Source organism: Heptranchias perlo, unplaced genomic scaffold (assembly GCF_035084215.1).
Source record: "Heptranchias perlo isolate sHepPer1 unplaced genomic scaffold, sHepPer1.hap1 HAP1_SCAFFOLD_47, whole genome shotgun sequence".
Taxonomy (NCBI): Eukaryota; Metazoa; Chordata; class Chondrichthyes; order Hexanchiformes; family Hexanchidae; genus Heptranchias; species Heptranchias perlo.
The window spans coordinates 7,293,384-7,310,856 of NW_027139484.1; the positions used below are offsets into that span (position 1 = coordinate 7,293,384).

Below are 17,473 nucleotides of genomic sequence, written 5' to 3' on the forward strand. Positions count from 1 at the left end.
GCTATTTAGTCCAAGATGACTGCTGTACTTGCCGTCACTTTGCCCAAGATGGCCGACTATTTGCCGCCATTTTGTCCAAGATGGTGGCCGCACTTACCGCTATTTTGACAAGATGGTCGCCCTACTTGCTGCCATGCTGGCCCTTGCGTACCACACATATACATAATATATGTATTATATATATTATACATAATATATGTATTATATATATTACACATACAAGCTGTTGTTCTAGTGGTGGTCTAAACATAAAGACTGCCACTTGGGATCTCTCTGGGATGACTGGCTACACTTCTGGGCCATTGTGGGGTCACTGGGGACACTCTGCGTGGCATTTTCCGCCATTTTGTCGAAGATGGCCGCCATACTTGCCGCCATTTTCCCAACTGGCTGCCGTATTGCCGCCACATGCTGTCCGTTTGCAGATACACAAACACAAAAAAAAACAAGTTGTTGTTGTTGCAGTAGTATTTGTGATATTGGACTAAATATAAAGACTGCCACTCTGGGATCCGCGGGTGCACTCTGCGTTTATTCTGTGGTGACTGGGTGCACTGAGGGGTCACTGTGATGCCACTGAGACATTGCGCGTTCACTGTGTTATGACGGAACAATCCGCGCGGTATTTTCCGCTATTGTGTGCAAATACGCAAAAATATCTTGTATAAATTGAAGTTGATGTGTCATAGAAGATGTTGTGGCGGTTGTCTAAATATAAAGACTGTCACTCTGGGATCCTTCTGGGCTGCCCATTGCCTCCCCGAGAGGGGAACGGCCCGGGCCTCCTCCTCCAGAGCGATACCGTTGAAGCCTCCTCCAGAAGGGACCAATCGAGGCCTCCTCCACAGGCTGCACGCAAACAGGGTCCATGTGAGTTCGGTCTGTTTATTGCCCTGGGGTTTAATTTCCTCTCTGGGCCCTGGTTTGGGGCCTCGGTTTAACATGTTCCAGTTCGATTGTGACCGTTGCGATTTAACCAGGTTAAAGCCTGGGTTTAAAGTAGCACGGCCTGCAATGTTATACAAACACGTTAACCCAGTGTGAGACAAACAGGGGCCGAGAGGAGATTAACGTCTGAAACATGAACCCCTGTACGGGCTTCGAGGGTTTGTTATAATTTCAAAATGATGCTTGTGTTTCGGGGAGATGGGACAACTTTGAGGGGACAGAGCGGCCATTTGAAGGGTTTTGATGGAGTAAATAAGGAGAAACTCTTTCCAGTGGCAGGGGTCTCAGGAACCAGAGGACACAGATTTAAATAATTGTCAAAAGCATCAGAGGTGACATGAGGAAGGATTATTTTTATTATGCAGCGAGTTGTAATGATCTGCAATTCACTGCCTGAAAGGGAGGTGGAAGCAGATTCAATAGTAACTTTCAAAAGGGAATTAGATAATTACTAGAAAAGGAAAAATATGTTGGCCACGGGGAAAGATCAGGGCAATGGGACTATCTGGTTAGCTTTTCAAAAGAGCCGACACCGGCACGATGGGCCGAATGGCTTCCTTTTGTGATGGACCATTCTGTGATTTGTGAGGCGGTTTCACGTTGGCCATTGTGGGACAGGTGCATGGCGGCCATTTTGCGTTGCATGTCGGGAGGCCAGATTGTGGGGTCCCAGCTGAGCTCTTTTGCTCACAGTCTCTCACCGTTTTGTGTGAACTGAACTTCCAGCCGACCGGGTAAGACCCCTCCCCCCGACACACCCACACCCACACACACAGTTCACTGGATCAAACAGTCAGGTCTGCGATGCCGCTTGGAGGAAGAGGGATGTAATTTCAAGGATCCTTTATTCAATATTTTAAAACACTAACACCATTTAAAAAGAAATAACGAGACCAGGCCTGAGCTGAAGTAAGCGGTGGAGTTTTATTAACACAACACACAGACAACAACTTACATTTATATTGCACCTTTATAGTCGGGGCGCTTCACAGGAGCGAATCCTGTTACACCGAGCCACACAGGAGGAATTAGGACAAGTGACCAAAAGCTTGGGCAAAGAGGCAGGTTTTAAGGAGCGTCTTAAAGGAGGAGAGAGAGGCGGAGAGGTTTAAGAAGGGTATTCCAGAGCTAAGGGTCCAGGCAGAAAAAGACACGGCCACCAATGATGGAGCAATGGCAGTGGGGGTTGTGTGAGAGGAAAGAATTGGAGGAGGGAAGAGATTTTGGAGGGTTGTACGGATACTTGTCACAGAGTCTGATTCCTCACTGGGAGGGACACACACTGCACAGAGGGACATTTGTTATCCTGATTACTTCTTGTCAAAACAGTGAGCCAGTGTTCCACCGCAGCCCAGACTGAGCCCTACCCTGGGCCCTTCCTGTCTGCACATTGACCCAGTGTCCCACTGCAGCCCAGACTCAGCCCCACTCTGGGCCCTTCCTGTCTGTACATTGACCCAGTGTCCCACTGCAGCCCAGACTGAGCCCCACCCTGGGCCCTTCCTGTCTGTACATTGAACCAGTGTCCCACTGCAGCCCAGACTGAGACCCACCCTGGGTCCTTCCTGTCTGTACATTGAACCAGTGTCCCACTGCAGCCCAGACTGAGCCCCACCCTGGGCCCTTCCTGTCTGTACATTGACCCAGTGTCCCACTGCAGCCCAGACTGAGCCCCACCCTGGGCCCTTCCTGTCTGTACATTGACCCAGTGTCCAACTGCAGCCCAGACTGAGCCCCACCCTGGGCCCTTCCTGTCTGTGCATTGACCCAGTGTCTCACTGCAGCCCAGGCTGAGACCCACCTTGGGCCCTTCCTGTCTGTACATTGTCCCAATGTCACACTGCAGCCCAGACTGAGCCCCACCCTGGGCCCTTCCTGTCCGTGTATTGACCCAGTGTCCCACTGCAGCCCAGACTGAGCCCCACCCTGGGCCATTCCTGTCTGTACATTGATCCAGTGTCCCACTGCAGCCCAGACTGAGCCCCACCCTGGGCCCTTCCTGTCTGTACATTGACCCAGTTTCCCACTGCAGCCCAGACTGAGACCCACCCTGGGCCCTTCCTGTCTGTACCTTGACCCAGTGTCCCACTGCAGCCAAGACTGAGCCCCACCCTGGTCCTTTCCTGTCGGGTACATTGACCAAGTGTCCCACTGCAGCCCAGACTGAGCCCCACCCTTGGCCCTTCCTGTCTGTACATTGACCCAGTGTCCCACTGCAGCCCAGACTGAGCCCCACCCTTGGCCCTTCCTGTCTGTACATTCACACAGTGGCCCACTGCAGCCCAGACTGAGCCCCACCCTGGGCCCTTCCTGTCGGGTACATTGACCAAGTGTCTCAATTCAGCCAAAACTGAAGCCCACACTGGGCCCTTCCTGTCCGTACATTGACCCAGTGTCTCACTGCAGCCCTGACTGAGCCCCACCCTGGGCCCTTCCTGTATGTACATTCACCCATTCTCCCACGGCAGCCCAGACTGAGCCACACCCTGGGCCATTCCTGTCTGTACATTGATCCAGTGTCCCACTGCAGCACAGACTGAGCCCCACCCTGGGCCCTTCCTGTCTGCACATTGACCCAGTTTCCCACTGCAGCCCAGACTGAGACCCACTCTGGGCCCTTCCTGTCTGTACCTTGACCCAGTGTCCCACTGCAGCCCAGACTGAGCCCCACCCTGGTCCTTTCCTGTCGGGTACATTGACCAAGTGACTCACTGCAGCCCAGACTGAACCCCACCCTGGGCCCTTCCTGTCTGTTCATTGACTCAGTGTCCCACTGCAGCCCAGACTGAGGCCCACCCTTGGCCTTTCCTGTCTGTACATTGATCCAGTGTCCCACTGTAGCCCAGACTGAGCCCCAGCTTGGGCCCTTCCTGTCTGTACATTGACCCAGAGTCTCACTGCAGCCCAGACTGAGCCCCACCCTGGGCCCTTCCTGTCTGTACGTTGACCCAGTGTCCCACTGCAGCCCAGACTGAGCCCCACCCTGGGCCCTTCCTCTCTGTACATTGACCCAGTGTCCCACTGCAGCCCAGACTGAGCCCCACCCTGGGCCCTTCCTGTCTGTACATTGCACCAGTGTCCCACTGCATCCCAGACTGTGCCCCACGCTGGGCCCTTCCTGTCTGTACATTGACCCAGTGTCCCACTGCAGCCCAGACTGAGCCCCACCCTGGCCCCTTCCTGTCTGTACATTGACCCAGTGTCCCACTGCAGCCCAGACTGAGCCCCACCCTGGGCCCTTCCTGTCTGTACATTGACCCAGTGTCTCACTGCAGCCCAGGCTGAGACCCACCTTGGGCCCTTCCTGTCTGCACATTGTCCCAATGTCACACTGCAGCCCAGACTGAGCCCCACCCTGGGCCCTTCCTGTCTGTGTATTGACCCAGTGTCCCACTGAAGCCCAGACTGAGCCCCACCCTTGGCCCTTCCTGTCTGTACATTCAACCAGTGTCCCACTGCAGCCCAGACTGTGCCCCACACTGGGCCCTTCCTGTCCGTACATTGACCCAGTGTCTCACTGCAGCCCTGACTGAGCCCCACCCTGGGCCCTTCCTGTATGTACATTCACCCATTCTCCCAATGCAGCCCAGACTGAGACCCACCCTGGGCCATTCCTGTCTGCACATTTACCCAGTGTCTCACTGCAGCCCAGACTGAGCCCCACCCTGGGCCCTTCCTCTCCGTACATTGACCCAGTGTCCCACTGCAGCCCAGACTGAGCCCCACTCTGTGCCCTTCCTGTCTGTACATTGACCCAGTGTCCCACTGCAGCGCAGCCTGAGCCACACACTTGGCCCTTCCTGTCTGTACAGTGACCCAGTGTCCCACTGCAGCCCAGACTGAGCCCCACCCTGGGCCCTTCCTGTCTGCACATTGACCCAGTGTCCCACTGCAGCCCAGACTGAGCCCCACCTTGGCCCCTTCCTGTCTGTACATTGACCCAGTGTCCCACTGCAGCCCAGACTGAGCTCCACCCCGGGCCCTTCCTGTCTGTGCATTGACCCAGTGTCCCACTGCAGCCCAGACTGAGCCCCACCCTGGGCCCTTCCTGTCTGTACATTGACCCAGTGCCCCACTGCAGCCCAGACTGAGCCCCACCCTGGGCCCTTCCTGTCTGTGCATTGACCCAGTGCCCCACTGCAGCCCAGACTGAGCCCCACCCTGGGCCCTTCCTGTCTGTACATTGACCCAGTGTCCCACTGCAGCCCAGATTGAGCCCCACCCTGGGCCCTTCCTGTCTGTACATTGACCCAGTGTCCAACTGCAGCCCAGACTGAGCCCCACCCTGGGCCCTTCCTGTCTGTGCATTGACGCAGTATCTCACTGCAGCCCAGGCTGAGACCCACCTTGGGCCCTTCCTGTCTGTACATTTTCCCAATGTCACACTGCAGCCCAGACTGAGCCCCACCCTGGGCCCTTCCTGTCTGTGTATTGACCCAGTGTCCCACTGCAGCCCAGACTGAGCCCCACCCTGGGCCATTCCTGTCTGTACATTGATCCAGTGTCCCACTGCAGCCCAGACTGAGCCCCACCCTGGGCCCTTCCTGTCTGTACATTGACCCAGTGTCCCACTGCAGCCCAGACTGAGACCCACCCTTGGCCCTTCCTGTCTGTACCTTGACCCAGTGTCCCACTGCAGCCCAGACTGAGCCACACCCTGGTCCTTTCCTGTCGGGTACATTGACCAAGTGTCCCACTGCAGCCCAGACTGAGCCCCACCCTTGGCCCTTCCTGTCTGTACATTGACCCAGTGTCCCACTGCAGCCCAGACTGAGCCCCACCCTTGGTCCTTCCTGTCTGTACATTCACACAGTGGCCCACTGCAGCCCAGACTGAGCCCCACCCTGGGCCCTTCCTGTCGGGTACATTGACCAAGTGTCTCAATTCAGCCAAAACTGAAGCCCACACTGGGCCCTTCCTGTCCGTACATTGACCCAGTGTCTCACTGCAGCCCTGACTGAGCCCCACCCTGTGCCCTTCCTGTATGTACATTCACCCATTCTCCCACTGCAGCCCAGACTGAGCCACACCCTGGGCCATTCCTGTCTGTACATTGATCCAGTGTCCCACTGCAGCACAGACTGAGCCCCACCCCGGGCCCTTCTTGTCTACACATTGACCCAGTTTCCCACTGCAGCCCAGACTGAGACCCACTCTGGGCCCATCCTGTCTGTACCTTGACCCAGTGTCCCACTGCAGCCCAGACTGAGCCCCACCCTGGTCCTTTCCTGTCGGGTACATTGACCAAGTGACTCACTGCAGCCCAGACTGAACCCCACCCTGGGCCGTTCCTGTCTGTACATTGACTCAGTGTCCCACTGCAGCCCAGACTGAGCCCCACCCTTGGCCTTTCCTGTCTGTACATTGATCCAGTGTCCAACTGTAGCCCAGACTGAGCCCCAGCTTGGGCCCTTCCTGTCTGTACATTGACCCAGAGTCTCACTGCAGCCCAGACTGAGCCCCACCCTGGGCCCTTCCTGTCTGTACGTTGACCCAGTGTCCCACTGCAGCCCAGACTGAGCCCCACCCTGGGCCCTTCCTCTCTGTATATTGACCCAGTGTCCCACTGCAGCCCAGACTGAGCCCCACCCTGGGCCCTTCCTGTCTGTACATTGAACCAGTGTCCCACTGCATCCCAGACTGTGCCCCACGCTGGGCCCTTCCTGTCTGTACATTGACCCAGTGTCCCACTGCAGCCCAGACTGAGCCCCACCCTGGCCCCTTCCTGTCTGTACATTGACCCAGTGTCCCACTGCAGCCCAGACTGAGCCCCACCCTGGGCCCTTCCTGTCTGTACATTGACCCAGTGCCTCACTGCAGCCCAGGCTGAGACCCACCTTGGGCCCTTCCTGTCTGCACATTGTCCCAATGTCACACTGCAGCTCAGACTGAGCCCCACCCTTGGCCCTTCCTGTCTGTACATTCAACCAGTGTCCCACTGCAGCCCAGACTGTGCCCCACACTGGGCCCTTCCTGTCCGTACATTGACCCAGTGTCTCACTGCAGCCCTGACTGAGCCCCACCCTGGGCCCTTCCTGTATGTACATTCACCCATTCTCCCACTGCAGCCCAGACTGAGCCCCACCCTGGGCCCTTCCTGTCTGCACATTGACCCAGTTTCCCACTGCAGCCCAGACTGAGACCCACCCTGGGCCCTTCCCGTCTGTACATTGACCCAGTGTCTCACTGCAGCCCAGACTGAGCCCCACCCTGGGCCCTTCCTCTCCGTACATTGACCCAGTGTCCCACTGCAGCCCAGACTGAGCCCCACTCTGTGCCCTTCCTGTCTGTACATTGACCCAGTGTCCCACTGCAGCGCAGCCTGAGCCACACACTTGGCCCTTCCTGTCTGTACAGTGACCCAGTGTCCCACTGCAGCCCAGACTGAGCCCCACCCTGGGCACTTCCTGTCTGCACATTGACCCAGTGTCCCACTGCAGCCCAGACTGAGCCCCACCTTGGCCCCTTCCTGTCTGTACATTGACCCAGTGTCCCACTGCAGCCCAGAGTGAGCTCCACCCCGGGCCCTTCCTGTCTGTGCATTGACCCAGTGTCCCACTGCAGCCCAGACTGAGCCCCACCCTGGGCCCTTCCTGTCTGTGTATTGACCCAGTGTCCCACTGCAGCCCAGACTGAGACCCACCCTTGGCCCTTCCTGTCTGTACATTCAACCAGTGTCCCACTGCAGCACAGACTGTGCCCCACACTGGGCCCTTCCTGTCCGTACATTGACCCAGTGTCTCACTGCAGCCCTGACTGAGCCCCACCCTGGGCCCTTTCTGTATGTACATTCACCCATTCTCCCATTGCAGCCCAGACTGAGCCCCACCCTGGGCCCTTCCTGTCTGCACATTGACCCAGTTTCCCACTGCAGCCCAGACTGAGACCCACCCTTGGCCTTTCCTGTTTGTACATTGATCCAGTTTCCAACTGTAGCCCAGACTGAGCCCCAGCTTGGGCCCTTCCTGTCTGTACATTGACCCAGAGTCTCACTGCAGCCCAGACTGAGCCCCACCCTGGGCCCTTCCTGTCTGTACGTTGACCCAGTGTCCCACTGCAGCCCAGACTGAGCCCCACCCTGGTCCCTTCCTCTCTGTACATTGACCCAGTGTCCCACTGCAGCCCAGACTGAGCCCCACCCTGGGCCCTTCCTGTCTGTACATTGAACCAGTGTCCCACTGCATCCCAGACTGTGCCCCACGCTGGGCCCTTCCTGTCTGTACATTGACCCAGTGTCCCACTGCAGCCCAGACTGAGCCCCACCCTGGCCCCTTCCTGTCTGTACATTGACTCAGTGTCCCACTGCAGCCCAGACTGAGCCCCACCCTGGGCCCTTCCTGTCTGTACATTGACCCAGTGCCTCACTGCAGCCCAGGCTGAGACCCACCTTGGGCCCTTCCTGTCTGCACATTGTCCCAATGTCACACTGCAGCCCAGATTGAGCCCCACCCTTGGCCCTTCCTGTCTGTACATTCAACCAGTGTCCCACTGCAGCCCAGACTGTGCCCCACACTGGGCCCTTCCTGTCCGTACATTGACCCAGTGTCTCACTGCAGCCCTGACTGAGCCCCACCGTGGGCCCTTCCTGCATGTACATTCACCCATTCTCCCACTGCAGCCCAGACTGAGCCCCACCCTGGGCCCTTCCTGTCTGCACATTGACCCAGTTTCCCACTGCAGCCCAGACTGAGACCCACCCTGGGCCCTTCCCGTCTGTACATTGACCCAGTGTCTCACTGCAGCCCAGACTGAGCCCCACCCTGGGCCCTTCCTCTCCGTACATTGACCCAGTGTCCCACTGCAGCCCAGACTGAGCCCCACTCTGTGCCCTTCCTGTCTGTACATTGACCCAGTGTCCCACTGCAGCGCAGCCTGAGCCACACACTTGGCCCTTCCTGTATGTACAGTGACCCAGTGTCCCACTGCAGCCCAGACTGAGCCCCACCCTGGGGCCTTCCTGTCTGCACATTGACCCAGTGTCCCACTGCAGCCCAGACTGAGCCCCACCTTGGCCCCTTCCTGTCTGTACATTGACCCAGTGTCCCACTGCAGCCCAGACTGAGCTCCACCCCGGGCCCTTCCTGTCTGTGCATTGACCCAGTGTCCCACTGCAGCCCAGACTGAGCCCCACCCTGGGCCCTTCCTGTCTGTGTATTGACCCAGTGTCCCACTGCAGCCCAGACTGAGCCCCACCCTTGGCCCTTCCTGTCTATACATTCAACCAGTGTCCCACTGCAGCCCAGACTGTGCCCCACACTGGGCCCTTCCTGTCCGTACATTGACCCAGTGTCTCACTGCAGCCCTGACTGAGCCCCACCCTGGGCCCTTTCTCTATGTACATTCACCCATTCTCCCATTGCAGCCCAGACTGAGCCCCACCCTGGGCCCTTCCTGTCTGCACATTGACCCAGTTTCCCACTGCAGCCCAGACTGAGACCCACCCTGGGCCCTTCCTGTCTGTACATTGACCCAGTGTCTCACTGCAGCCCAGACTGAGCCCCACCCTGGGCCCTTCCTCTCCGTACATTGACCCAGTGTCCCACTGCAGCCCAGACTGAGCCCCACTCTGTGCCATTCCTGTCTGTACATTGACCCAGTGTCCCACTGCAGCGCAGCCTGAGCCACACACTTGGCCCTTCCTGTCTGTACAGTGACCCAGTGTCCCACTGCAGCCCAGACTGAGCCCCACCCTGGGCCCTTCCTGTCTGCACATTGACCCAGTGTCCCACTGCAGCCCAGACTGAGCCCCACCTTAGCCCCTTCCTGTCTGTACATTGACCCAGTGTCCCACTGCAGCCCAGACTGAGCCCCACCCTGGGCCCTTCCTCTCCGTACATTGACCCAGTGTCCCACTGCAGCCCAGACTGAGCCCCACTCTGTGCCATTCCTGTCTGTACATTGACCCACTGTCCCACTGCAGCCCAGACTGAGCCCCACCCTGGGCCCTTCCAGTCTGTACATTGACCCAGTGTCCCACTGCAGCCCAGACTGAGCCCCACCCTGGTCCCTTCCTGTCTGTACATTGACCCAGTGCCCCACTGCAGCCCAGACTGAGCCCCACCCTGGGCCCTTCCTGTCTGTGCATTGACCCAGTGCCCCACTGCAGCCCAGACTGAGCCCCACCCTGGGCCCTTCCTGTCTGTACATTGACCCAGTGTCCCACTGCAGCCCAGATTGAGCCCCACCCTGGGCCCTTCCTGTCTGTACATTGACCCAGTGTCCAACTGCAGCCCAGACTGAGCCCCACCCTGGGCCCTTCCTGTCTGTGCATTGACGCAGTGTCTCACTGCAGCCCAGGCTGAGACCCACCTTGGGCCCTTCCTGTATGTACATTGTCCCAATGTCACACTGCAGCCCAGACTGAGCCCCACCCTGGGCCCTTCCTGTCTGTGTATTGACCCAGTGTCCCACTGCAGCCCAGACTGAGCCCCACCCTGGGCCATTCCTGTCTGTACATTGATCCAGTGTCCCACTGCAGCCCAGACTGAGCCCCACCCTGGGCCCTTCCTGTCTGTACATTGACCCAGTTTCCCACTGCAGCCCAGACTGAGACCCACCCTGGGCCCTTCCTGTCTGTACCTTGACCCAGTGTCCCACTGCAGCCCAGACTGAGCCCCACCCTGGTCCTTTCCTGTCGGGTACATTGACCAAGTGTCCCACTGCAGCCCAGACTGAGCCCCACCCTTGGCCCTTCCTGTCTGTACATTGACCCAGTGTCCCACTGCAGCCCAGACTGAGCCCCACCCTTGGCCCTTCCTGTCTGTACATTCACACAGTGGCCCACTGCAGCCCAGACTGAGCCCCACCCTGGGCCCTTCCTGTCGGGTACATTGACCAAGTGTCTCAATTCAGCCAAAACTGAAGCCCACACTGGGCCCTTCCTGTCCGTACATTGACCCAGTGTCTCACTGCAGCCCTGACTGAGCACCACCCTGGGCCCTTCCTGTCTGCACATTGACCCAGTTTCCCACTGCAGCCCAGACTGAGACCCACTCTGGGCCCTTCCTGTCTGTACCTTGACCCAGTGTCCCACTGCAGCCCAGACTGAGCCCCACCCTGGTCCTTTCCTGTCGGGTACATTGACCAAGTGACTCACTGCAGCCCAGACTGAACCCCACCCTGGGCCGTTCCTGTCTGTACATTGACTCAGTGTCCCACTGCAGCCCAGACTGAGCCCCACCCTTGGCCTTTCCTGTCTGTACATTGATCCAGTGTCCAACTGTGGCCCAGACTGAGCCCCAGCTTGGGCCCTTCCTGTCTGTACATTGACCCAGAGTCTCACTGCAGCCCAGACTGAGCCCCACCCTGGGCCCTTCCTCTCTGTACATTGACCCAGTGTTCCACTGCAGCCCAGACTGAGCCCCACCCTGGGCCCTTCCTGTCTGTACATTGAACCAGTGTCCCACTGCATCCCAGACTGTGCCCCACGCTGGGCCCTTCCTGTCTGTACATTGAACCAGTGTCCCACTGCAGCCCAGACTGAGCCCCACCCTGGCCCCTTCCTATCTGTACATTGACCCAGTGTCCCACTGCAGCCCAGACTGAGCCCCACCCTGGGCCCTTCTGTCTGTACATTGACCCAGTGTCTCACTGCAGCCCAGGCTGAGACCCACCTTGGGCCCTTCCTGTCTGCACATTGTCCCAATGTCACACTGCAGCCCAGACTGAGCCCCACCCTGGGCCCTTCCTGTCTGTGTATTGTCCCAGTGTCCCACTGCAGCCCAGACTGAGCCCCACCCTTGGCCCTTCCTGTCTGTACATTCAACCAGTGTCCCACTGCAGCCCAGACTGTGCCCCACACTGGGCCCTTCCTGTCCGTACATTGACCCAGTGTCTCACTGCAGCCCTGACTGAGCCCCACCCTGGGCCCTTCCTGTATGTACATTCACCCATTCTCCCACTGCAGCCCAGACTGAGCCCCACCCTGGGCCCTTCCTGTCTGCACATTGACCCAGTTTCCCACTGCAGCCCAGACTGAGACCCACCCTGGGCCCTTCCCGTCTGTACATTGACCCAGTGTCTCACTGCAGCCCAGACTGAGCCCCACCCTTGGCCCTTCCTCTCCGTACATTGACCCAGTGTCCCACTGCAGCCCAGACTGAGCCCCACTCTGTGCCCTTCCTGTCTGCACATTGACCCAGTGTCCCACTGCAGCGCAGCCTGAGCCACACACTTGGCCCTTCCTGTCTGTACAGTGACCCAGTGTCCCACTGCAGCCCAGACTGAGCCCCACCCTGGGCCCTTCCTGTCTGCACATTGACCCAGTGTCCCACTGCAGCCCAGACTGAGCCCCACCTTGGCCCCTTCCTGTCTGTACATTGACCCAGTGTCCCACTGCAGCCCAGACTGAGCTCCACCCCGGGCCCTTCCTGTCTGTGCATTGACCCAGTGTCCCACTGCAGCCCAGACTGAGCCACACCCTGGGCCCTTCCTGTCTGTACATTGACCCAGTGTCCCACTGCATCCCAGACTGAGCCCCAGCTTGGGCCCTTCCTGTCTGTACATTGACCAAGTGACTCACTGCAGCCCAGACTGAACCCCACCCTGGGCCGTTCCTGTCTGTACATTGACTCAGTGTCCCACTGCAGCCCAGACTGAGCCCCACCCTTGGCCTTTCCTGTCTGTACATTGATCAAGTGTCCAACTGTAGCCCAGACTGAGCCCCAGCTTGGGCCCTTCCTGTCTGTACATTGACCCAGAGTCTCACTGCAGCCCAGACTGAGCCCCACCCTGGGCCCTTCCTGTCTGTACGTTGACCCAGTGTCCCACTGCAGCCCAGACTGAGCCCCAGCCTGGGCCCTTCCTCTCTGTACATTGACCAAGTGTCCCACTGCAGCCCAGACTGAGCCACACTCTGTGCCCTTCCTGTCTGTACATTGACCCAGTGTCCCACTGCAGCGCAGCCTGAGCCACACACTTGGCCCTTCCTGTCTGTACAGTGACCCAGTGTCCCACTGCAGCCCAGACTGAGCCCCACCCTGGGCCCTTCCTGTCTGCACATTGACCCAGTGTCCCACTGCAGCCCAGACTGAGCCCCACCCTGGGCCCTTCCTGTCTGCACATTGACCCAGTGTCCCACTGCAGCCCAGACTGAGCCCCACCTTGGCCCCTTCCTGTCTGTACATTGACCCAGTTTCCGACTGCAGCCCAGACTGAGACCCACTCTGGGCCCTTCCTGTCTGTACCTTGACCCAGTGTCCCACTGCAGCCCAGACTGAGCCCCACCCTGGTCCTTTCCTGTCGGGTACATTGACCAAGTGACTCACTGCAGCCCAGACTGAACCCCACCCTGGGCCGTTCCTATCTGTACATTGACTCAGTGTCCCACTGCAGCCCAGACTGAGCCCCACCCTTGGCCTTTCCTGTCTGTACATTGATCCAGTGTCCAACTGTAGCCCAGACTGAGCCCCAGCTTGGGCCCTTCCTGTCTGTACATTGACCCAGAGTCTCACTGCAGCCCAGACTGAGCACCACCCTGGGCCCTTCCTGTCTGTACGTTGACCCAGTGTCCCACTGCAGCCCAGACTGAGCCCCACCCTGGGACCTTCCTCTCTGTACATTGACCCAGTGTCCAACTGCAGCCCAGACTGAGCCCCACCCTGGGCCCTTCCTGTCTGTACATTGAACCAGTGTCCCACTGCACCCCAGACTGTGCCCCACGCTGGGCCCTTCCTGTCTGTACATTGACCCAGTGTCCCACTGCAGCCCAGACTGAGCCCCACCCTGGCCCCTTCCTGTCTGTACATTGACCCAGTGTCCCACTGCAGCCCAGACTGAGCCCCACCCTGGGCCCTTCCTGTCTGTACATTGACCCAGTGTCTCACTGCAGCCCAGGCTGAGACCCACCTTGGGCCCTTCCTGTCTGCACATTGTCCCAATGTCCCACTGCAGCCCAGACTGAGCCCCACCCTTGGCCCTTCCTGTCTGTACATTCAACCAGTGTCCCACTGCAGCCCAGACTGTGCCCCACACTGGGCTCTTCCTGTCCGTACATTGACCCAGTGTCTCACTGCAGCCCTGACTGAGCCCCACCCTGGGCCCTTCCTGTATGTACATTCACCCATTCTCCCACTGCAGCCCAGACTGAGCCCCACCCTGGGCCCTTCCTGTCTGTACATTGACCCAGTGTCTCACTGCAGCCCAGACTGAGCCCCACCCTGGGCCCTTCCTCTCCGTACATTGACCCAGTGTCCCACTGCAGCCCAGACTGAGCCCCACTCTGTGCCCTTCCTGTCTGTACATTGACCCAGTGTCCCACTGCAGCGCAGCCTGAGCCACACACTTGGCCCTTCCTGTCTGTACAGTGACCCAGTGTCCCACTGCAGCCCAGTCTGAGCCCCACCCTGGGCTCTTCCTGTCTGCACATTGACCCAGTGTCCCACTGCAGCCCAGACTGAGCCCCACCTTGGCCCCTTCCTGTCTGTACATTGACCCAGTGTCCCACTGCAGCCCAGACTGAGCTCCACCCCGGGTCCTTCCTGTCTGTGCATTGACCCAGTGTCCCACTGCAGCCCAGACTGAGCCCCACCCTGGGCCCTTCCTGTCTGTACATTGACCCAGTGTCCCACTGCAGCCCAGACTGTGCCCCAGCTTGGGCCCTTCCTGTCTGTACATTGACCCAGAGTCTCACTGCAGCCCAGACTGAGCCCCACCCTGGGCCCTTCCTGTCTGTACGTTGACCCAGTGTCCCACTGCAGCCCAGACTGAGCCCCACCCTGGGCCCTTCCTCTCTGTACATTGACCCAGTGTCCCACTGCAGCCCAGACTGAGCCCCACCCTGGGCCCTTCCTGTATGTACCTTGAACCAGTGTCCCACTGCATCCCAGACTGTGCCCCACGCTGGGCCCTTCCTGTCTGTACATTGACCCAGTGTCCCACTGCAGCCCAGACTGAGCCCCACCCTGGCCACTTCCTGTCTGTACATTGACCCAGTGTCCCACTGCAGCCCAAACTGAGCCCCACCCTGGGCCCTTCCTGTCTGTACCTTGACCCAGTGTCTCACTGCAGCCCAGGCTGAGACCCACCTTGGGCCCTTCCTGTCTGCACATTGTCCCAATGTCACACTGCAGCCCAGACTGAGCCCCACCCTGGGCCCTTCCTGTCTGTGTATTGACCCAGTGTCCCACTGCAGCCCAGACTGAGCCCCACCCTTGGCCCTTCCTGTCTGTACATTCAACCAGTGTCCCACTGCAGCCCAGACTGTGCCCCACACTGGGCCCTTCCTGTCCGTACATTGACCCAGTGTCTCACTGCAGCCCTGACTGAGCCCCACCCTGGGCCCTTCCTGTATGTACATTCACCCATTCTCCCACTGCAGCCCAGACTGAGCCCCACCCTGGGCCCTTCCTGTCTGCACATTGACCCAGTTTCCCACTGCAGCCCAGACTGAGACCCACCCTGGGCCCTTCCTGTCTGTACATTGACCCAGTGTCTCACTGCAGCCCAGACTGAGCCCCACCCTGGGCCCTTCCTCTCCGTACATTGACCCAGTGTCCCACTGCAGCCCAGACTGAGCCCCACTCTGTGCCCTTCCTGTCTGTACATTGACCCAGTGTCCCACTGCAGCGCAGCCTGAGCCACACACTTGGCCCTTCCTGTCTTTACAGTGACCCAGTGTCCCACTGCAGCCCAGACTGAGCCCCACCCTGGGCCCTTCCTGTCTGTACGTTGACCCAGTGTCCCACTGCAGCCCAGACTGAGCCCCACCCTGGGCCCTTCCTCTCTGTACATTGACCCAGTGTCCCACTGCAACCCAGACTGAGCCCCACCCTGGGCCCTTCCTGTCTGTACATTGAACCAGTGTCCCACTGCATCCCAGACTGTGCCCCACGCTGGGCCCTTCCTGTCTGTACATTGACCCAGTGTCCCACTGCAGCCCAGACTGAGCCCCACCCTGGCCCCTTCCTGTCTGTACATTGACCCAGTGTCCCACTGCAGCCCAGACTGAGCCCCACCCTGGGCCCTTCCTGTCTGTACATTGACCCAGTGTCTCACTGCAGCCCAGGCTGAGACCCACCTTGGGCCCTTCCTGTCTGCACATTGTCCCAATGTCACACTGCAGCCCAGACTGAGCCCCACCCTGGGCCCTTCCTGTCTGTGTATTGACCCAGTGTCCCACTGCAGCCCAGACTGAGCCCCACCCTTGGCCCTTCCTGTCTGTACATTCAACCAGTGTCCCACTGCAGCCCAGACTGTGCCCCACACTGGGCCCTTCCTGTCTGCACATTGACCCAGTTTCCCACTGCAGCCCAGACTGAGACCCACCCTGGGCCCTTCCTGTCTGTACATTGACCCAGTGTCTCACTGCAGCCCAGACTGAGCCCCACCCTGGGCCCTTCCTCTCCGTACATTGACCCAGTGTCCCACTGCAGCCCAGACTGAGCCCCACTCTGTGCCCTTCCTGTCTGTACATTGACCCAGTGTCCCACTGCAGCGCAGCCTGAGCCACACACTTGGCCCTTCCTGTCTGTACAGTGACCCAGTGTCCCACTGCAGCCCAGACTGAGCCCCAGCCTGGGCCCTTCCTGTCTGCACATTGACCCAGTGTCCCACTGCAGCCCAGACTGAGCCCCACCTTGGCCCCTTCCTGTCTGTACATTGACCCAGTGTCCCACTGCAGCCCAGACTGAGCTCCACCCCGGGCCCTTCCTGTCTGTGCATTGACCCAGTGTCCCACTGCAGCCCAGACTGAGCCCCACCCTGGGCCCTTCCTGTCTGTACATTGACCCAGTGTCCCACTGCAGCCCAGACTGAGCCCCACCCTGGGCCCTTACTCTCTGTACATTGACCCAGTGCCCCACTGCAGCCCAGACTGAGCCCCACCCTGGGCCCTTCCTGTCTGTGCATTGACCCAGTGCCCCACTGCATCCCAGACTGAGCCCCAACCTGGTCCCTTCCTGTCTGTACATTGACCCAGTGTCCCACTGCAGCCCAGACGAAGCCCCACCCTGGGCCCTTCCTGTCTGTACATTGACCCAGTGTCCCATTGGGGACCATCCAGCCCCGGATATCCGGCGGAATCAGCGCTGGGGGACCCGGTGACTGAGTCTCGTGACCCTGTCTCTGGGCCTCTGACGTCACAATGGGAGACGACGCTCGCTCAGCTCGAGCTGGAATCCGTTAAAGGGCCGTTAGGATTTAAACCTGGAGCGCGGCCGGTTAAAGGGGAGGGACAGAGAATCGGCCAAAAATATTCATATAATGAGACGAGCAATGGTTATAAATTGAAATGATCATATAATGAGACCAGGAATGGTTATAAATTGAAATGTTCACACTCCCACACTCAGTCCGGGTCTCGTTCCCTGCAGTGACTTCAGCTGATTCTTTCCGTTTGAACTGAACTGATTCCCCCCCAGCCTGAAACAGATTAAAGATTAAACAGGAAATAAACAGATTGAACAACAGTGTAAATAACAGGGAGACTGGGGTTAATATTTCAATAATAATTACACAGATATTACCCATAAAAGGGACTGAATCCCATTGATATTTTATTTATTGTATTAAACATGAACACAAACAC

The 17,473-nt window shown here is 58.7% G+C and overlaps 1 protein-coding gene across 1 annotated transcript in view; it reads right to left on the reverse strand.

Moving 5' to 3' along the window:
• Positions 1-1,853: 1,853 nt before the first annotated feature.
• Positions 1,854-17,473, reverse strand: part of LOC137313327 (NACHT, LRR and PYD domains-containing protein 3-like) — a 41,694-nt gene continuing 26,074 nt past the window's right edge. The window contains exon 13 of the mRNA XM_067979441.1: positions 1,854-17,307. Within this exon, the coding sequence (XP_067835542.1) occupies positions 17,220-17,307 (88 nt within the window). The 3' untranslated portion in view covers positions 1,854-17,219. The remainder of the gene's footprint in view (positions 17,308-17,473) is intronic.